At 39.3% G+C, this 22468-nt stretch overlaps 2 protein-coding genes across 2 annotated transcripts in view; one reads left to right on the forward strand and one right to left on the reverse strand.

Annotated features, from left to right (window-relative positions):
- Positions 1-3030, forward strand: part of LOC126100760 (Golgi SNAP receptor complex member 1) — a 55597-nt gene extending 52567 nt beyond the window's left edge. The window contains exon 6 of the mRNA XM_049911381.1: positions 984-3030. Within this exon, the coding sequence (XP_049767338.1) occupies positions 984-1221 (238 nt within the window). The 3' untranslated portion in view covers positions 1222-3030. The remainder of the gene's footprint in view (positions 1-983) is intronic.
- A 2635-nt stretch (positions 3031-5665) lies between these two features.
- Positions 5666-22468, reverse strand: part of LOC126100953 (uncharacterized) — a 75231-nt gene continuing 58428 nt past the window's right edge. Inside the window, exons 3-4 of the mRNA XM_049911614.1 lie at positions 12639-12803; positions 5666-12560 (exon numbers count right to left, since the gene is read on the reverse strand). Of these exons, the coding sequence (XP_049767571.1) occupies positions 11457-12560; positions 12639-12803 (1269 nt within the window). The 3' untranslated portion in view covers positions 5666-11456. The remainder of the gene's footprint in view (positions 12561-12638; positions 12804-22468) is intronic.

The following is a 22468-nucleotide window of genomic DNA, read 5'->3' on the forward strand; positions in this document are numbered from 1 at the left end:
TAAAAATGCCACTCCTGGTTACTGGTGAAAAAGTGTATGATATTCAATCTCTTTCCTTGTTTAGTCAACAATAATGATATGTGTAGTCAACATAGAACTTTTGGTTGTGTTATTTCCTGTTTAGACATCTGCTGGTGAAGTAAACGTATTTTCAAAGTCTGTCAGTGACTAGAAGTCAATGACGATAGGTGTTGGGATCGAATCCCAATAATGCAAAATTTTTTCATCTTGTCATATCAGTCATCTCACTACTCATGAAAAATTATGATTTTTTTTAAACATTTGTTTCTGCTTAGTTAACAATCCAGTGAGTTCAAATCTCCATCCAACACAAAACTGTAGTCACATTATTTCAACTTTAAAAGTATGCAGCTTTGTTACTTACAACTGAAGCCATATTTAAGATCTTTTGTGGTTAGTTAACATGAACAATAGTTGATGGATTACAGTGGGGGATCCTAGTCCATTGCAACATTTTCAGCATATAATTTCAAGGTTAATGTTGGTTTTTGAAATGTCATTTATTGTAATAAATTTGAGTTTACAAGTTTAATGATTGTGTCATGTCTAATTACTTATTTTCTGATATTTGCATTATCATGGTATTAGTTTGCATCTGGATTGAAAGCCATACAGAACAGTTACCTTTTGCAGTCTCTTGCAGTAACCATTTTGTATGGTCAAACACCTGTACTGAAAAGAGAACAGACCACTTACAAGACGGGTGTGTTATGTGGGTTGCATACGGATCAGGTGAAACTCAATTCAGGTCGTTTGAACACTTTTGAGCTTGATGTTACATTGGAATTTTTTCCCCTGTAGAACTGTAACTAAGTTGTTTGCATGAAAATACTCTACTGCATGCTCTGTGACAGCCATCATATGTTCTACAAATATATTTTTGTTACTCCCTGTAATTAAATTAAGATGCCATAGTCACCTGCAAATTACGTAGAGTGTAATAAAATTAATTTTTCTTCCAGCTCTGATCGTCTAATAGATGAGCAGATTTCAATTGCTTTGGACACGAGGGAACACTTAGTTTCTCAGAGACATGCTTTTAAGAAGTTTCAGACAAGGATGCACGATTTATCCAACCGCTTCCCAATGATCAGCAGCCTCGTGCAGAGGATCAACTTCAGGAAACGTAGAGATTCTATCATTTTGGGTGTTGTCATTAGTGTATGCGTAATTCTGTTACTAATGTACGCATTTCGCTAGCAGTGCAAAAATATTTGTCAAAAAACTGGGTCCACAATAGTTGAATTGTTCTCCCAGTAGAACATTCAGATATTAAGTTTTAAACTGTTATGCATCATTCTAAAAGGCTAAGTTGTGAAATTCACCATGTTGAAACTGATGATGACAGTAGTTGCCTTTAATTTTTTCTCTCTTCTTGTGTTTAGTTTCTTTTACAACAGATATTGCTAAAAATAAGAACTATTGTCATGGTTGTGTATTTTAAAATATAAATATTTAATTCTTGTTTTTGTGTACATTCATTTAAATTTTGTTGATTTTTAAATTTTTTTTAGTTATTCTTGGCCGGATTAATTTCATCATTTAATTTATATTCTGAACTGCAGTTACTTCGTAAATTGGCATTAGTTTAAATTCTTCATTAAGTGAATTTGAAGGATTGTGTTTTGTAGCAAACCATGGAACTGAAAGTTTTTCAAAAGTTTTTGTATCATGGCCATTGAGTTGAGACCATCTATCACAAACTTAGTTGCCCTCTTTCTTGCTTTCATGACAGCTTATGGTAAGAGAGTGATTTCTGTAAGATATCTAGAACAGTCCACAAGCATGAAGAATTACATTATAATTCTGTTGATTTATATTTGGATCTTAAATCGTGGGGTTCATGTAATTATTTTATAATACCTTGTATGCTATAAACCCTCATACGGTCCTCTGTGATCCAATTAAAAGTTCTTTACAGCATTAGCATCTGTGCCATCATTTTAGGAACATAAGTCAATTGACATACCAATACAAAAAGTGCTCTTAATGGATGTGGCAGATATTACCCCAGGTCAATTTTTGTTCTTCTTGGATATCACTAGTGCAGCATTATATTTAGTGAAATTTGTTACTTTCCTCTCTCTCTTCTGTAATTAGTCTTCATGTAATGTTGTAGAGATTTGATGGCATAACATTTGTGTGATTCACTCTTTCAGATTTTCCAATCTCAAATCACATTACATACTGGAGTTGCATATTCGTTTAGATAGCAGTGATCTAATACCAAACCTGTTGTAAACAAACAGCTTTCAGTGTGGATTGGTGGTCAAAATTAATGGTCATGCACTGTAAAAATTGATGTATTTAACGTGTGTTGATTGTTCTCCATCATAAATGTTTATGTGGTCCATAATTACTTGCTGCTATTGTAAATTTTTTATGTGTATCATTTTAAAAGTTATAAGATAATTTATTATTATTTACATTTGTATCAAGTAAATGTGCTTTGAACTTTCTTTATAGGTCATAAAGTTTTTCACATTTTCAGTTGAAAATTTTGTCTATGAAATGCTTGCAATTCAAAGACTAGAGCCCATTGTATAAGCAGAATAGAAAGCAAATAATGGTCGCATTCACAATGTATCATGCCACTTAATTTTTAATACTCCTGAAGAAATGTGTATTTTGTTTCATAAATACCGAGTCATTACAGTTGAAGTTATTCACTGCTGTATTGTAAATAAGATGCTGCTCAGCAGTTTGGTATTTTGCATAAAACATATACAAAATTGTAACACCCTGGAAGGGAGAAATTTGTATCCGGGACAAAAACTGTGATGTGTGCACATTTAGTTATTTTGGTAAATATTGTAGGGATGGTGGATGTTAACAACTAAAGATAACATGTACTGTTAATTCGTGTGTGTGTGTGTGTGTGTGTGTGTGTGTGAGAGAGAGAGAGAGAGAGAGAGAGAGAGAGAGAGAGAGAGAACTGCAAGAATTTGCAGTTTACTTACATATGTAATAAACTTTTTTCATATTAAAGGCTATTTATTTTGATATTAACAGTGCTATTCTTGTATATTTCCCTCGATGACATCACCTTTGTCTTTACTTTGCTGCAGCATTCTTTAATATGGGTACCAACATAGCCTAATTACACTGGCATTCAGAAATATGGCACTATGTACAAACAAATGTAACAATAGTACATGTAAATATAATAGAGAGAAACATTCCACGTGGGAAAAATATATATAAAAACAAAGATGATGAGACTTACCAAACAAAAGTGCTGGCAGGTCGATAGACACAGAAACAAACTCAACCATACACACAAAATTCAAGCTTTCGCAACAAACAGTTGCTTCATCAGGAAAGAGGGAAGGAGAGGGAAAGACGAAAGGATGTGGGTTTTAAGGGAGAGGGTAAGGAGTCATTCCAATCCCGGGAGCGGAAAGACTTACCTTAGGGGGAAAAAGGACAGGTATACACTCACGCGCACACACACACATATCCATCCGCACATACACAGACACAAGCAGACAAAATGTCTTTCCGCTCCCGGGATTGGAATGACTCCTTACCCTCTCCCTTAAAACCCACATCCTTTCGCCTTTCCCTCTCCTTCCCTCTTTCCTGATGAAGCAATAGTACATGTAACTTTGTTCTCGGATTTCAGTTGTGTTTTTGTGATTATTAACAAACCTACTAAAAGTGGGGATGATACAAAGTGAAATAAGGAAGGAAGGTAAGACTGAAGACTGTTTCCATTGTAGAATGATTGAAGTTGTCCGTTCCTGTAAGTAAAATTTGCGCATGTTATCTAAATGAATTGTGATAAAACCTTAATTTGGTCGCCACTGCGTTTAGTATTCCTTTCACTGTGAGTATGACTTTCCAACAGTTGCTGTATCTCTCCACACTCATTGTCTGGCCTCATATATTGTTTCTGGCAATAGATTACCAATTAGAACAACTGTTCGTATGGGTTACATTGTGATAATCTTGCAGTCATGCAGTATGTGACTATATGCACAAACAAAGACAGATTTGTAATGCAAAAATATTGCATCAACCTTACAGATAAGAAGTCAAGAACAAGTTTAGAACAGGTGAATATAAAATTATACTGTTTGACATAAGTTACTGTGATAAATCAAAATAACAAAAGTTGTGTGAGAAGGATATCATGTATTCAAAGGACATGCACACTATGCAACAGGCGTTTAACCTATAGGCAACTTTCTGAAATTGGATAAGTCCAATCATGAAACATGTATTCAGGTCGTGTAAAAGTTCAATTGTGGTTGCATGTAACTTCTTTCATTTCTCAGCCATTGCTTACATATTATGCATTAATTCCATTACATCTCTCAGGGATTAAAGAAGTGTTAGAAGAAAGACAAACTTAACTCACCCCCCTCCCCTCCCCTCCTCTCCTCTCCTCCCCTCCCTTATCCCCCTTAATGTACCATTTTTGGTAGTTAGTGTAGATCTATGAAAGCCTTGGCATGTCGTTAACCGTACCCGGAGAGGTGTTGCTTGTGATAGCAGATATGTCAGCCACAGACAGTAAGACTGAAAGGAAGGGTATTTATAGTGTGGACGGAGTAGCAGCATTTTTGGTGTTTCATTGATGGGGGGTAAGGCTGTTACAGAGCTCCAGCAGACAGATGTCAACATCCAAGATGTTAGGTCACTAGTGAAACTAGCTGAACAAAAATTCTTGAGGTTATAGAGGAACTAGGACTCTGTGCGAATGACAAAGGTAGTGTCAATGAATCTGAATCACATGAGGTGTCGATCTGAGAGTGTAGGTAAGATTCTACTAGGCAGCTCATGAAGAGAGAGGCATTTGGGGAGGACATACTAATGCTCAATATTATACTGCAGATTTGTTTGTAGGTATGTACTTTCAAGACACAGTGACCCTAGTAAAGGAGGACAGAAAACATGCAGGAGTAACATAGGTTCATATAAGAACAACTTAGTGCACAAAGTAGTCAGGAGACAACCTGTATTGTGCAGTTGATGCCAAATGGCTGATGATGTGCAAGGAATAGGGTGTTGCAGGAGGATAATTGGACAATTTGTATCTGATGGCAGCAGTGGGTTATTAATGTACGAATAAATGGACTTCAGTCAGGACATCAATGGTAATGAGGTTGTGGTGGTGACAGCCAACTCTGATACAAAATCTTTCAGTGAAATTATTGTGAACTATAATTTACATGTTGCTGTAACATATTGCATTTCCTTACAAATATGATCAACATTTTTTTGCCATTTTTCTCTCCACGTGAAAACAAAGTAGTTACTTCAGTCTTGGCAGGCCCAGTGTCAACATTTATTCCTACGTGCGGAAAAGATACATTTAGAAAGCACAGCAAAATTGAATATTATGTTACTTGGAATAAAACTAATACTCCCTAATAGATCATTGCAGCCTCCAGTTATATCTGTGGCCACGGTTCAGGTCAATTTTCTGTGGAACATGGTTTACTTTCTGCTTCTCTAGGATGGCACAGCTTGACTGCATCACACTTAAATGTTAAGTATAGCATTACATATGAATTTTTCTCCTTCCAGAGCCAAAACTGATAGTATAATGAAGACAAAACAGAAAGCAACTTATTTGGAGAAGTGGTGATAATGACAGGACTGACATATTGTTGCAATGAACACCTCTGAGCTGCATTAAAAACTTTATTGTTGTAATACATTTGGGCTTAGTACATCATAAATGGAAATGGCAATGGTAAAATACAAAATAACCATCAGTTGCAAAACTTTGCCAATGTAACTGACCAAGCAATAGTTAAAAACAACTAACATTGGTAAACATAAAACCTTACTTTCATCCTGTTATACTGTTTCTCCATAACACATTATAGTACAAACATAGATGTATACCTTGAACTACACTGTGTTTCTTCTTCTGATAAGGGACTTCAAGAGATTCCTTTCTTCACCAATACTGCATTTCACACTTTACCTATTCACTTATTTTTAAAAGTCTTTGATGGCACCACATTCCAGATGCTTCCAGTTTCTTCTCTGGATTTCCAATGACCCACATTTCACTTCTGTGCAATGCTGTGCTCCAGAAGTACACCACTTCACCACTTCCAGGTCTTCCTCAGTTCCGTACAATATTGGATATCACAGTCATACATACTGATGTACATTTTGAGACCGTATAGTGAACTCCTTAAGTACAGAGCCTGTAATTTGTTCTGGCATAACACTGCTCGCTCTGTGAGATAGAACTGTTAATTTATTTATCCAGTTTCATCAGTGCGTTCAAATGCTCACTTTTGTAAGATTGTAAAGTAATCATTAGTCTTGGTTAACCTCCTTTTACTTAGGAGTTCAATTTTTTTTCAGAAATTAAAACAAATATGGATAAGAAAAGATTTTTGTAGAGATGTCTGGAGACATACTGAGTATTTTCTTATATAATTACCATGATTGAAACATTTTTTTCATGGCCACTTTCTTTTCCTGCTTGTCTGCAAACACAGTGTTACAGTGCCTTACAGTTTCTCATGGCAGCATCTTGTATGAAATTCTCATTGAGCAGAATGGCAACTGAACTACACTATGCATCTTTATTTGTAGATAAATGAGTTGCATTGTGTTACATTTAATTTCCCCTTCAACACCACTGCTTATTTTCTGTATTTGTCAGAATTTTCCATTGGTTTTTTGTTTGTTAGTGAACATGACATTGACAGAACAAAAGTTCAAGACAGATAATTCAAAGTAGCTTCAGGGAATTGGCAAATCTAATCCAAGGTTTCTCTCTTGTTATACAAAATCATTTTATTGATAGCTTCATTTTGTGAATCAACAAGCTTAATTTAAAGTTATTTGTTTATGATTCAGAATAAACATCAGCCACTGGATGAGTTTGTTACTATTCATAAGTTGCCAAATGATTGGAAGCTGCTTTGAATGGGTGTGTTGGATGAAATGCCGAAACACAAGTACCAGAAATACCAAGGGTACTCAAATATTATCCTCTACAATGGAAACTGATTCCTCTGTAGGCAGTACAGGGTCCATGACCACCTATTAACTTGACCGTTTGTAGTGTGCCAAAGGCATGTCTAGAAGCCCTGTACAGGAGAGGCAAGGAACAAGGAGAACTTGGGTATTACACCTGTAACCAACAAATTCGCTGTGCTGTCTTCCACTGAAATTGAGCCTGTGCAACGCACTTCATCTGTTGTGAGGCCTGTTGTGTAACAGTTTGGGAAGCAAGTGTAGATGAGTAGTATATACTGAATGTTGTTATATAGGGAAATGGCAGCAAGGAAACCTAAAGAAAAGGTTTAACTAACACAGTTGCATCTTGTATGGAAATGTCATGGAGCAGAATTATACCTGAACTATATTTTTCATCTTCATTTGTTCTGAACATATCTGCATAGTTTGGGCTCTAGGTTTATTCTTGAGCCATTCCAGCTACAGAAAAAAGATCAGCCTTGTCCACAGAATCTCAATAAAACTCTCATTCTAATACCCATTGTTATGGTATCAATTGAAGGTTTTGTGATAAGCTAGGCTGGGCAGATTCTTTCCCTCTTTTTTTTATTTATTTATTTAAAAATCAGGTGGTTCTTCATCTTGTCCAGATATTGACCAGGAAGTGTTAGTGTAAGATCCAAGGAAACACCCTTTCCCTCAACAGATGAGGTGCTTAAAATCATAGTGATCAACAGCTGAAGCATTTGTAACAAAATCCTAGAGTTTGAAGTATTCCTAAAATTCAGTGGAGCTTGCATAATACTAGGTACAGAAAGTTTAAACTGAGAGCAGTGAGATTTTTAAGTAAATATATGCATCTAAAGGCTAATCCAATGAAAATGGAGGTATTGTATTCATTGGATTAGATAAACAGAAACTGATGCTGCATGTTACATTATGTAACATGTTTGCTACCTTGTGGCCACTGGCAGCCACAGCAGGTGGCTCTGCTGCACTGCCACTTCCTGGCAGTCAACATGATAAGCAAGAGACTCAGTATATTGTGCAGAGATTTTGAATTATTTCCTATCCAGCGCCAGACTCATTCCCAAATGCAAAGGAAACAAACTAGATAAAGTGGTGGTAGTATCATATGTTGAGGAAGGATTTGTAACATTTGATTCTGGGCAGGAGCACATGGAGGAAACATGGCTTGAACTTAGGCAGAAAACACACTGTGGTATACAGCATTTGTAAAGCAGCAGAGACTACTGCACAATAGGTGTAATTTTTAAAAAAAGGATGTAGATAAATGCTAAATTAAACATGTTTGGCTGTCAGCAGGCCAATGGATGAAACTTTCAAAGATTACAGTGAACAGAGTGTTATTGAAGACTATCTCACAAAACCCAAAGAAATTCTGGTCATATGTAAAGACTGTCATCAGCACCTAAGTTAGTGCCAGATGCTTATGAATGGAACAGAAACAATAACTGATGGTAAAAAAGCACAATCAGAAATGCTAAACTGTTCCCAAATTTTACTTTGAAAGTACTGTCTCAGTTTAACTCTCGCGCCACTGTAAAAGTGACTGATATGGACACCAGTATTGATGTCATTGAGAAATAGCTGAAATCACTAATCACTACAATTGAAGAAGATCCAAGGGCCCTTTGGAAATACCATCAGATTCTGTGTTTTACACTTGTTGACACCTCATTATGCCCTTAAGCAGATTACTTGTTTTCCTCTTTTTTGTCGCAGTCTCTTACAAAACTGAGCAAGGCCCTAGGGACCAATGAAATGCCTGGCACATTCTACACAGAATTTTCAGCTGGCTTAGTCCCTATTTTAAGCATAAAATTCAATAGATCCCTTGTCCAAAAAAGTGTGCCCCATATCTGGAAGAAAGAGCAGGTCACACCTATGTACAACAGGGGTAGTAGAAGTGACCACAATACTATCATCCAATATCACTGACACCCATATGTTACTGAATCTTAGAACATATTCTGAGCTCAGATGTAATTAGCTATCATGAACAGACTGTCCTCCTCCGCAACAATCAGCATGGAGTCTGAAGACATACAAAATCCAACCCTCATTTTTCTCACATGACTTTCTGGGTGTCATGGATCAAGACAATATGGTATGCACAGTGTATTTTATTTCTAAAAAGCATTTGGGTCATTACCATACTAACACTTACTAACAAAAGTACAGTCATATGGGCTATCAAACAAAATTTGTAACTGGACTGAAGGTTTTTTGATGGCCAACTGGCACACACCATGTTACATTAAATGGAGAGGCATCAGCAGATGTAGAAGTAACTTCAGGTGTGGCCCAAGGAAGTGTGTTGGGATCCTTGCTGTTCATGTTGTATATTAATGACCTGGCAGACATGGTTTAGGTTTTCCATGATTTTCCTAAATCACTTGAGGCAAATGCCGGGTGGTTCCTTTGAAAGGGCACGGCAGACTTCCTTCCCTAATCCAATGGAACAGATGACCTTGCTGTTTGGTCTCCTGCCCCAAATCATCCTCCTCTGCCACCACCAACACCACCACCTGGCAAACAATACTGATAGTAATCTTAGATGTAAATATATTCATAAAAATCGTTTGTAGCAACCATAGACTTTTTTTCAGGCGATGCAGATACCTTTAACAAAGTACAACCTGAAAAAAAGCTGTACAAATATTCAATGAGATCTTGATAATATTTTAAAGTGGTCTAAAGATTGGCAGCTTACTTTAAATGTTCATAACTGTAAAATAGTGCACTTCACAAAACTGTAGTACCCTGTTACTACAATATCAGTGATTCACAAATGGAATCAGTCAACTTATGCCTATATCTGGGTGTAACAATTGTTGAGGCTATGGAATGGAATAATCACACAGGGTCACTCATAGATAAAACAGCTGACAGACTCCAGTTAATTCATAGAGTACTGGAAAAATGCAGTCTGTCTAAAAGAAGATTGTTAACAAAACACTCTTGTGCCTTATGCTATAATACTGGTTAAGGGTATAGGACCTGCACTAAAGAGAACTAACAGGTGATATAGAAGGTTTGTTTGACTTGGAAAAATTATGAAAAAAACTTGAACTGTCAGACACTTAAAGAAACACATCAACTAACCCACGAAAGCCTACTTACTATCTTTGAAGTAGTAGATTAAATGAGTAATTTATGGTAATACTACAGTTCCTTACAGAGCTCTCCCACAGAGACTGTGAAGACAGGATCAGTCTAGCTACACTATGTACAGAATCATTTAAGTAGTTATCCTGCATATGCAAATGGAATGAAAAGGAAACCATAATTCATTGTACAATGGACAGTACACACTTGCATGCACTTCACACTTGTTTGCAGAGTATGGATGTAGATGTGGACATCCTTTCTGATATTCTCATTTGTCTTACTTTTTAGCTCTATCAGAAACTGAAAAGGATACAAAAGTATATTCTGAGCTCTTTAAAAATCACTTTGCAACATTACTGGAACAGGTGACTGAAGTATACCTTTCTCCGTAGTCCTGTGAATATGATTTAGGTACCTGAAATGAGGATCTTGCCAATTAGTTTATGCATATATACTGGATGTTTGTTCTCCTTGACTTAATTTCCTGATTTATCACACATACTGTTTGACATGATATGATTACCCTTCACTTGATGCCCTTCGGGAACTGTGGGAGGTATGCCTTGCCCCTGCATTAGGACTGCCAGTGGGAGACAACCAGTGAGGGGACAGTAGCGTTAACTTCTTCCCACAATGAGTGCTGGCACAATTTTTCCCCGTTTTGTGCTTACATGGAAGCAAAGGTGATACATACAGAAACACTGGCAGTGCTTGGAGACAAATAAATATTTTCCAACTAGTGCCGATTTTCTTCTCCACAAGTAACACCAGTAAAAACTGTCTTCTTACTGTTGACAAACAGTAAGCCACTATTTTTCTTAAGTGAGAGTAAAATTTACTGGTAATACACCATAGAGCAGAAGTTGAAGGAATAGAAGCATGATCCACCTGGCAAAATGGTGAACACTGTTGAAGTGTGTGATTTGGTGTAAAATTCAAACATTGTTTTGCTGCAAGCAGTTACATCCAAAAAATTTTTAAAGAGGGACTCTCTGTTGAATATCAGGCTATTTATTACCTTAGGTTCTTTTGTTGTACATGTAATAGCAAAGAGCTTATCACTGTGTAAATTATTTGAAAATAATGAAAGATAATTTGCTTAAGTTTGTAGGAGGTGATGAGCATTGTGGTCAATATTGTGCTGGGTGTATGATAGCAGTCAAAGGCAATGGTGAGCTTCACACCCTTATGATCAATCTACCAAAGCTTAACATATTTACTCTAAAATTGCTAGTGAAACAGCAGATGAAGAACTTTTGAAGAACTACAGTACTGAAATGACAATATCACTGGTAAAAAGCACTGTTAGAAGTAATTACTGGTGAGCATGCACATGCCCACTAACACTGATGGTTTTAAATTAATTAGTTGTCAGAAGCAGCTGTGCAATGGCACTCAGAGGCCATTGGGTTTCCTATGCCACAGACGCACGTTGGTAGCGATGCCTCTATAAATTCTGGAGGAGGAGGAGGATCAAGTGATGGGCAAAGGAAATGATTTATGTTGCGTGGCATAATCATTCCTTCTTGTCGTGCAGACCAGTAATGCAAATATGTAATAACTTTGTCTATTTGTTCATCTGAGACTGGAGGCCCAATGCCAGGTACTTCATGATGCATGTGGGAGGGTTTCAGTGTCTTCTTGGGTGCTTTCCGTTGCGTACGAACTTTCCTTGACACTGTTTCCGACTTAACCTTAATCACAAATTGGGCAGCTGTAATTTCGGCTTGATTTGCTTCAGCAGCAACTTCTGCTCTATGTACAACTTCTTTAACAGTTTCTTTTGCAATCTTTTCAGAACTCTTTTCTTCTGGTTCAGAACTCTTTTCTTCAGGTGCAGAACTCTTTTCTTCTGGCACTGTGGCAGAACTGGACTCATCAGATAATAATGAAACGTCTTCCTCTGTTTTTATACTGCCTGCATGTACCGGTTCCTTAAATTTCACTGAAGTAGTCCTCTCAACTCCTACAGGACAGCTTTCTTTATCTGGATGCATATTATCCATACCATTTTCTCCTTTTGTTTCTGTTATCTGAACACTCTCTTCATGAACTTCTGCTGTATCTTCAAGATCTTTACTGCCAGACATTTGCAGTTCACCAATGGTTGTTTCTGATAACTCTGGGCTCTGTTCCTGCTCACCTTCTCCTTGAACATCTGCTCCAGTAACATTTTCTGTTGTTTGTTCTTCATCTCCTGGAACAGATACAACAGTCCCTACAATACCGGCGATTATGTCCTCTGCATGTTGTTTATGAAATTTGTCCTCAGCTTCAGTTTCATCTGATTCCTCTTCTGCTTGAATTGTTTCCTTGACATCAGGTTTATGGGCAGATGGTGGCCCACAGTCTTTTTTTGCAAGATATGTATAAAGGTCACAAAATGTTGAGAATGGAATCATAGCTGACCCACCTTCAGGTTCTTCAGTCAGTATTTCACATATGACTATCATTGTTTGTTTCAGGTTCTGCAAAAAGAAACATTTAAAATAAATATTTGAAAAGACTTCACACAATTTTATTATGATGCATTGTTCATAACTTACATGTGTGAGATGGCCAGCTGCAATTGCCACAAATTTCAAAACATCTACTTCATCATCAGTGAACTCTCCTATTTCCAGCATCACCTTCAAGGCGTTATGGTTCAAACATAATCCTCCCCACTTATTATACAGCAGCTCTGTTGGGATAACTTTTTTCCTCTTTAACTGTAACAAGTTGTAATAAATTTTTTCGTGAGCCCACAGTAAATAGCTTGAGGGAAAAAAACTTACAACAATTCTGTTGTGGAACAACTGTGCATATCTTGGAAAATAAAGATACAGCAAACACAAACAATGGAAAATCCAGGATGGAATGTAATAATATAATGAAAAGAATAGTTGCTACTCACCATGTAGCACAGATGCTGATTCGCAGAAAAGCACACCAAAAGGACTGTTGGAAAATTAGCTTTTGGTCAACAAGGCCTTTGTCAAAAATAGACAACACACACACACACACACACACACACACACGACCACACCTCTAGCAGCTGGAGCCAGACTTCGAGCAGTAGTGCATTATGGGAGAGGCGTGGGGGTGCAGATAAGGAGGAGGAGGTGGCTGCAGCAGGGAGGGGGAGGGATAGCAGGGTAGGGGTGGGGGATGGTAAAGTGCTGCTGGTAGCATGCAGGGACGAGGTGGAGAGAGGAGCAGCTAGGTTCAGTCGGGACGTTAGACAGAGGGTATGGGAAAAGGGGAGAAGTAAAAGATTAGATCAGTGGTAGGGTCATGTAATGCTGGAATGGGAACTAGAAGGGGCTATATGCGTGAGGACAATGACTGATGAAGGTTGAGGCCAGGAGGGTTGTGAGAACGTAGGATATATTGCAGGGAGAGTTCCCACTTCGAACAATTCAGAAAAGCTAGTGTTTATGGGAAGGATCCAGATGCAACAGAGTGTGAAGCATGAAGGACACCATGTTGGGCAGTGTGCTCAGCAATAGGGTAGTCCAGTTTTTCTTGGCCACATTTTGTCAGTGGTCACTCATGTGGACAGACAGCTTGTTGGTTGTCTGTCATGCCCACATAGAAGGCAGCACAGTGGTTGCAGCTTAGCTTGTAGATTACATGACTGGTTTCACAGGTAGCCCTGCCTTTGATGGGATAGGTGATCTTCGTGACCAGACTGTAGCAGGTAGTGGTGGGAGGATGTATGGAATAGGTCTTGCATCCTGGTCTGTTACAGGGATATGAGCCATGAGGCAAGGGGTTGGGAGCAGGGGTTGTGTAAAGATGGATGAGGATATTGTGTAGGTTCTGTGAGCATTTGAATACCACCATGGAATGAATGGGTAGGATAGTGGTAGGTAGGACATTTCGCATTTCAGGACACAGCAAGAGGTAGTCAAAACCCTGGTGGAGAATGTAATTCAGTTGCTCCAGTCCTGGGTGGCTCGTCTGTGGCTGGATGGTGGGGCTTTGGGAGGTGTTAGGTGACTGGAAAGGTGAGGCAGGGAGATCTGTTTTGTGCAATGTTGGTAGAGTAATTATGATCTGTAAAGGCCTCAGTGAGGCCCTTGGTATATTTCGAGAGGAACCACTCGTCACCACAGGTGCAACGGCCACGGGAGGCTAGGCTGTATGGAAGGACCAGCTGAAGCGAATGGAGGAGAAGGTGTTGAGGTTCTGGAGGATTGTGAATAGGTTATCCTCACCCTCGATTCGGATCACAAATCACACAGATGTCATCAATGAATCTGAGCCAGTTGGATGTTTGAGATTCTGGGTATTTAGGAAGGATTCATCTAGATGGCCCATGAAAGGGTTGGCATAGGTTGGTGCCATGCAGGTGTTCATAGCCATACCCCGGATTGTTTGTAGGTAATTTCTTCAAAGGAGAAGTAATTTTGGGTGAGGATGTAGTTGGTCACAGCGACTAGGAAGTAGGTGGTTGGTTTGGAATCCATTGGGCATTGAGAAAGGTTGTGTTCAATAGCAGTAAGGCCATGGACATTAAGGATGTTGGTGTAAAGGGAGGTGCTGTGAATAGTGACAAGCAGGGCACTGTGTTGTAAAGGAAGAGGAACTTTGGAGAGTCAGTAGAGGAAATGTTGGTATCTTTTACATAGGAGAGTAGGGCACAGTAACCAGACACAATGGGGCATCTTGGGTGGTTGGGTTTATGGGCTTTAGGAAGCATGTAGAAGGTAAGAGTGTGGGGAGTTGTTGGGTCGTTTTTGGAGGAGGAGACCAGACAGCGAGGTCATCGGTCTCATCGGATTAGGGAAGGAAGAGGAAGGAAGTCGGCCGTGCCCTTTAAAAGGAACCATCCTGGCATTTGCCTGGAGAAATTTAAGGAAATCACGGAAAACCTAAATCAGGATGGCCGGACGCGGGATTGAACCGTCGTCCTCCCGAACGCGAGTCCAGTGTGCTAGCCACTGCGCCACCTTGCTTGGTAAGAGTGTGGGGAATAGTAGGGGGTGAGGAGAGAGATGGACTCTAGGGACAGGTTGTGGAATGAGCCTAAGGATTTGAGGAGAGACTGGAGATCCTGCTGGATTTCTGGAATGGAGTCACTGTGGCAAGGTTTGTAGGTGGATGAATCTGACAACTGGCTGAGTCCTTCTGCCCCGGTAATCCTTGCAGTTCAAAACGAAAGTGGTGGAGCCTTTGTCAGCAGGTAGGATTATAAGGCTGTGATCAGTTTTCAGGTGGTGGATTGCAAATCTTTCGGCAGGTGTAAGGTTAGTTTGCATGTTGAAGGATTTGAGGAATGATGGTGGGGCAAGGTTTGAGGTTAGGAAATTCTGGAAAGTTAACAGGGGGTGATTTGGAGGCAGTGGGGGTGGATCACGGTTGGATGGAGTAGTGAACTGAGTCAGGCAGGGTTCAACATTGCTCTTCGGTTGAGTCTGATTGCTCAGATTGGTGGTGAAAAAGTATTTCCACTGGGACCGGGAGAGGGAGAGAAGGCCTTTAACAAGTCCTGCATGTGAGTGGGGCAAAATGTGAGTGCCCTTGGAAAGGACTGATACTTCTGCGGGGTAAGGCCTTTGGTGGGAAGGTTCATGACTGTGTTTCAGGTCTGTTTAAGTTTTGGATTCTGTGTGATGGTGGGAGTCAGTTTTCAAGCTTGGGGTAAACGTAATGGGTCTGCGAGACAGTGTTCATCAGCTTTGAGGGGGAGGTATGAAGGTTGTTGTAGAGGTGATGGATGGTGGTAGTCCAAGGTGGGAGTAGGAAGTGAGCAGGTTGGAGAGTTTTTTGAGGTGGTGTTGCTCTAGTTCCTGGAGGGCAAGACTTTCAATGTGTGAATCCAGGAATTTGGGATTGCATGGCAGGAGATTTTTACAGATGAAGAAAAGGTACTGCAAGGAGGATTGGACATGACTGATATGGTTTTGCAGGACTATGTTGCTGAGGGATAAGAAATGGTAGAATCTGAACAGGAGGTGGTCATTGTGGAAGGAAGGTGGCAGACGGAGATGTGTAACTTAATGGTAAGGCCATTCGGGGGGATCCCATGAGTCAAGCAGCAATGCAGGAACAGTATGAGGTGTGATTCGAAAGTTTTAAGAATGGGCTTGTAATCATATAGTGGTGGTACTTACATGCTACTGTGATGCATCTCCTTCAGAATAGTCCCTTTCTGACTGAACACACCTACTCCAGCGGTGTTTCCACTTTTGGAAACATTCTTGGAATTTTTCCTGAAGTGTGTTAAGGGCACTCTCCGTATTTGCATGGATGTCTTCAGTTGAGTCAAAGCACTACCCTTCCAGTGAAAATTTCAGTTTAGGAAACAGGTAAAAGTATGCAGGGGCCAAATAAGGGGATTATGGTGCTTGTGGAAGCACAGCAATTCTGAATTTGGTCAAAAATTCAACGATGGAGAAGGCACGATGAGCCAGGGCATTGTCATGTTGTAGCACCCAACTCCTGACTTTCCACAATGCCTTTTCTTTCACACCTTCTCATGCAAACACTCAAGGACACATTTGTAGTATTCCTGGTTAATTTTCTGTCCTCCAGGGGTAAATTAATGTTGTGCAATACCGGTAGAATAAAAAAAAAAACCTGGAGTCTTCCACTGTGAAGACTGCACTTTGGTTTCAGGATTATATCCATATATCCATGATTCATCACCTGTAATTACCCTATTTAACAAATCTGGGTCATTTTTAGTCCAATTAATCAGTTCTAGGCACACTTAAAGTCGGTATTGTCTCTGGTCACATGATAACACTTTTTGAATGAATTTTGTGGACACTCAACGCATGTTCAGATCTTCAGTTAAAATTAACTGAACTGCATAGAAACTTAAATTAAGTGCATCAATCATCTTCCTAATTGTAAGTCTACAATCAGAGCACACTAAGTTGCAAACTTTCACGACATTTTCATTCATTTTTGAGGTGGAAGGACGGCCGGACCGTGATTCATCTTCAAATGATTTGTGGCCATTTTTAAATCTGTTGAACCACACAGAAATATTTGACTGGATCATGCAATTATCTCCAAATGCTGTTTTTAATAATCTGTAAGTCTCAGAAGCTGATTTCTCAGTTTAAAACAAAATTTCACACAAACTTGTTGCTCCGTTTTTACATCCATTTTCACGCAGACAGAATCCGGCAACAAGCCCTAACAGACCCACACTCAACCAGCTGCCACAATGAACTGAATAAAGGAAACACAGTTTCCTGTCAGAGGGCGTTCAAGGACAAGGCAATGACTCATTCCCCACCCTCTGTGTACCTGCTCACCAAACCAGTAAGCAGTAGCGAATCCATTCTTAAAACTTTCCAATCACACCTCATATGTGGGACTGAGTTCTGGCTAGTGATAAGGAAATGTTTCTGTGTTGATACAGATGTAAGGAGCAAGGATTCATAGTGGTGGAAAAAACGTGTAAAATACATTAAAAAAGGTACAATTGCATCCAAAAATTTGCAAAAATATATTAAACATGTGGTAAAAACTACAAAAAGGATGAAATAAATGAAATAAGGGGGGAACAAGATGAAATCTGAGGGAGTAGGCTGATAGGTAAACATGAAAACCAACTGAAATTGGTGTGAAGTCACAATGAGAAAAAACAAAAATATTTGTGATGTGGGTTGCAGGTCTGTGGTTGGATAAGTGTGAAGAAGGGGGACAGCAGATGTGACTAGATTAGGTGAAACTGGAATAGAGAGGGGAAGGAATGAGGGGTGAGGAGGGGTTGGTAGGATGAGTTACAAGTTTGTGTGGGATAGAAAAGGTGGAGGAAATAACATGCAATGCAAGGGTGACATAGGGAGAGTGATCAATATGAATGTATAGGATTAATGATAGTGGCAGGAGTAATGTGAGACATGAAGTGCTGCACCAACAATCAGCATGGTCTTGTAGCTGTCTGTTGTGTGCAGCCAAGATGGTTGAGCATGCAGTTTGGTTTGTAAGGCAACAAGAGATACACAGGAAAGAAAAAGAAAGAAAGATGGACACTGAGTATAGTAATGCGTTAGAAAATAGTAACAAAGGAAAACAGCACTGTGTTATGATGGAAGAAAAGCTGTCAGGCAAAATCAGCCAATGGAAAATCCAGGATGCAATGTAACAATATAATGAAAAGGATACCGAGGGTTTCACTGAGGCCTTTACAGATCGTAATTATCCTGCCAACATTGCACAAAAACAGATCTCCCATGCCTTATCTTTCCCATCATCCAATCACCTCCCAAAGCCCTCCATCCAGCCACAGAGGAGCTTTCCCCTTGTGACTCAGTACCACCCAGGACTGAAGCAACTAAATTACATTCTCCGCCAGGACATCAACTACTTCTCGCCATGCTCTGAAATGAGAAATGTGCTATCCACTATTCTTCCCATGCCTCCCACAACACCCACCAATCCCCTACACAACCCCTGCCCCAACCCCTTGCCTTATGGCTAATATCCCTGTAATATACCTAGATGCAAGACCTGTCCTATACATCCTCCCATCACCACCTACTACAGATTGGTCACAGACATCAGCTATCGTATCAGAGGCAGGGCTACCTGTGAAACCAGTCATGTGATCTACAAGCAAAGCTGCAATCACTGTGCTGCATTCTACTGGGCATGACAACCAACAAGCCATCTGTCCTCATGAATGGCCACTGACAAATTGTGGCCAAGAAACAACTGCACCAACGTGTTGCCAAGCATGCTGCCCAACACAACATCCTTCATTTCAATGCCTGCTTCACAGCCTGTGCCATCTGGATCCTTCCCACCAGCACCAGGTTTTCTGAATTGTGCAGGTGGGAACTCTCCCTGCAATATATCCTATGTTCCCATACCCCTCCTGGCCTCAAGCTTTGTTAGTCATTGTCCTCACCCATGTAGCCCCCTTCCCTGTTCCCATTCCAGCACTACACGGCCCTCTATTCCACCAATGCACCCATCTTCTTACTTCTCTCCTCCTCCACTACCCCCCATCTCTCCCCCACCCTCTGTCTAACTTCCCGACTGCACCTATCTGCCCCACTCTCCACCTTGTCCCTAAACACTTGCAGTAGCATTTCTCCATCCCCCACCTCTACCCTGCTATCCCTGCTCCTCCCTGCCCCAGCCTCCTCCGTACCCCCACCCAGTTGTCTCTCTCACAATGTGACTCTGCTCACTGTCTGGGTCCAGCTGCCAGAGACTGTGGTCGTGTGTGTGTGTGTGTGTGTGTGTGTGTGTGTGTGTGTGAGTATATTTTAGACAAAGGCCTTTTTTTAATTTTTTTTATTTTGCACTTGCAGTTCTGTAGGACCGTACTGAGGAGCAAATCTCCAATGTCACGGAATGTGTGAGTACATGAAATTACAACATAAAAGTAGTAACAGATAGAATAAAATGTTTATGAACCCCCATAAAAAGGGACAATTTTAAGTAAAAACAATCAGCAATAAAACCCAGAAATCAGCTTAGTTTTTCAAGGAACTTCTTGACAGAATAGAAGGGGTGACCCATGAGCAAAACACTTAAGTTTGGATTTGAAAGCATGCTGATTACAGCTAAGATGTTTGAATTCTTGTGGTAGCTTATTAAAAATGGAAACAGCAGTACACTGTGTCCTTTTCTGCACAAGAGTGAAGGATGTGTGATCCAAATACAGACTGGATTTCTAGTATTAACTGATTGAAAGCTGCTAATTCTTGGGAATAAGCTGATACTGACAACAAAAAAACGACAGTAAAGAATATCTAATGAACAGGGGTCGACAAGAGGTTAGCGAACTTATACCACTTACTGCCCAAACCGCCTGTTTCTGAGCCAAAAATATCCTTTGAGACTGGGATGAGTTATCTCAAAATATAATACCACGTGTCATAATCGAATGAAAATAAGCAAAGTAGACTATTTTTCGTGTCGAACTATCACTTCAGATATCATTCGAACAGTAAAAATGGCAGCATTAAGTCTTTGAACAAGATCCTGAAAGTGGTCTTTCCACAATAGTTTACTATCTAATGTAACATCTAGAAATTTGAACTGTTCGGTTTCACTAATCATATGCCCATTCTGTAAAATTAAAAGTCAGATTTTGTTGAATTGTTTGTTAGAAACTGTATAAACTGAGTCTTACTGTGGTTTAGCGTTAGTTTATTTTCTACAAGCCAAGAACTTATGTCTTGAAGTGCACCATTTGAAACTGTGCCAACATTGCACACATCCTTTACTGTCAAGCTAGTGTCATCAGCAAACAGAAATATTTTAGAAACACCCATAATACTACAGGGCATATTATTTTTATAAATAAGGAACAGGAATGGCCCCAGTACTGATCCCTAAGGCAACACCCATTTAACTATCCCCCACTCAGATCCTACATCTTAGCCATTCTCAACACTGTGGAGAATGACCTTTTTCTGTCTGTTATTAAAGTAAGAGGTGAACCAACTGTGAACTACTCCCCATATTCCACAATGGTCCAACTTCTGGAGCAATATTTCATGATCAACACAATCAAATGCCTTAATTAAAATGAAAAAGATGCCTAGCATTCAGAATCTTTTGTTTAATCCATCCAGTATCCCACAGAGAAAAGAGAATGTAGCATTTTCAGTTGTTAAACCACTTCTAAAACCGAATTGTACATCTGATAGCAAATTATGTGAAATAAAATGATCAATTATCCTTACATACACAGTCTTTCCAAAAACTTAAGTAAACACTGATGACACAGAAATAGGTCTGAAATTGTCTACATTCTCCCTTTCTCCCTTTTTTTAAAGCACCTTTACTACTGAGTATGTTAATTGTTCAGGAAACTGACCATTCTTAAAGAAAAAATTACAAACCTGGCTAAGTACAGGGCTAACATGTGTAGCACAATACTTTAATATTCTGCTACTTACTCCATCATCATATCTGTGAGAGTCTTTAGTCTTCAGTGATTTAATTATTGACTCAATCTCCCAATTGTCAGTATCACAGAAGAGCATTTCAGACATCAAGGTATTTTCCAAGAGAGTTCTATGATTCCCTGTTGAAACTAAGTTTTTATTTAATTCACCAGCAATGCCCAGAAAGTGATTTTAAATACTGTACATATATCTCACTTATCAGTAACAGAAACATTTTTACTACGTACTGACTTTATATCATTGAGCTCATGCTGCTGACCACAGACACTTGCTTCATGACTGACCATATGGTTTTAATTTTATCCTGTGAATTATTACGTTTGTGTACCACATACTCTTTGCCTTCCTAATGACATTTTTAAGTTTCTTACTATACTGTTTGTAATGGGCTACTGTAACTTGATTGTGACTACTTCTGACATTTTGATATAATTCCCACTTTTTTCTACATGATATCTTTATCCCACTAGTCAGCCACCCAGGCTGCCTTTTACTGATAGTACCCTGTTTAGAATGTTCTAATGGAAAGCATCTTTCGAAGAGCTTGAGAGATGTGTTACGGAAAGAGTTATATTTGCCATCTGTGTTATCAGAACTATAAACACCCTGCCACTCTTGTTCCCTAACCTCTCTATTGCCACTGGATTAGCTTTTCTACATAGTTTGTAATTATATACAACACTTGTTTGATTACAGAAACATTTTAGTGTTAAAATTTGAGCATCATGGTCTGAAAGGACATCCACCCTTTTACTAACAGAATGTCCAGCCAGTAATGAAGAATGAATAAAAATATTGTCTATGGCTGTGCTACTATTCCCCTGCAGCCTGGTTGGAAAATACACAATCTGCATCACACCATCTGAAGTTAGGTCTTCCAACATCCTTTTTCTTGCACAATCACATATAAAATTAATATTGAAGTCACCACACACAACTAAATTTTGGTACTTTCTATAAAGTGAACCAAGAACTGCTCTGAAGTCAGAGTTAAAGGACCTATGAATCACAACAATTAGAAGTTTAGTTTCACTGAACTCAATTGCCCCTGCACAACATTCAAATGCCTGTTCAGTGCAGTGCCATGATACATCTACGGACTCAAATGGAATACTTTCTTTTACGTACATGGCTGCTGCCACACTCTGCAAAGAACTCCTTGAAAAACAGCCAGCTAATCTGTATCCTGCCCTTTTAACTTTCTGACAGCCTTTTTGTTGCGGCTTCATGCGACTCAGCTTCTCCGCTATATGGTGAGTAGCAACTATCTTTTTCATTATATAGAGACAGCAAACACATTTTTTGACATAAAATTGCAGTTCTGCTTACTGCTTCATTGGAGACAGAGAACTTACTTGACGGTAATGTAACAGTATTGGCATGATTATCACAGTCTACAAGTCACTATGTTTCACTTGTCCACATTATATGAGATACATAAATGTAGTGAAGTAATTGTGGATGACTTACAATAAAATGGGAACTTACATGAGGTGACAAAA

The sequence above is a fragment of the Schistocerca cancellata genome, chromosome 9, assembly GCF_023864275.1.
Source record: "Schistocerca cancellata isolate TAMUIC-IGC-003103 chromosome 9, iqSchCanc2.1, whole genome shotgun sequence".
In the NCBI taxonomy this organism is placed as follows: Eukaryota; Metazoa; Arthropoda; class Insecta; order Orthoptera; family Acrididae; genus Schistocerca; species Schistocerca cancellata.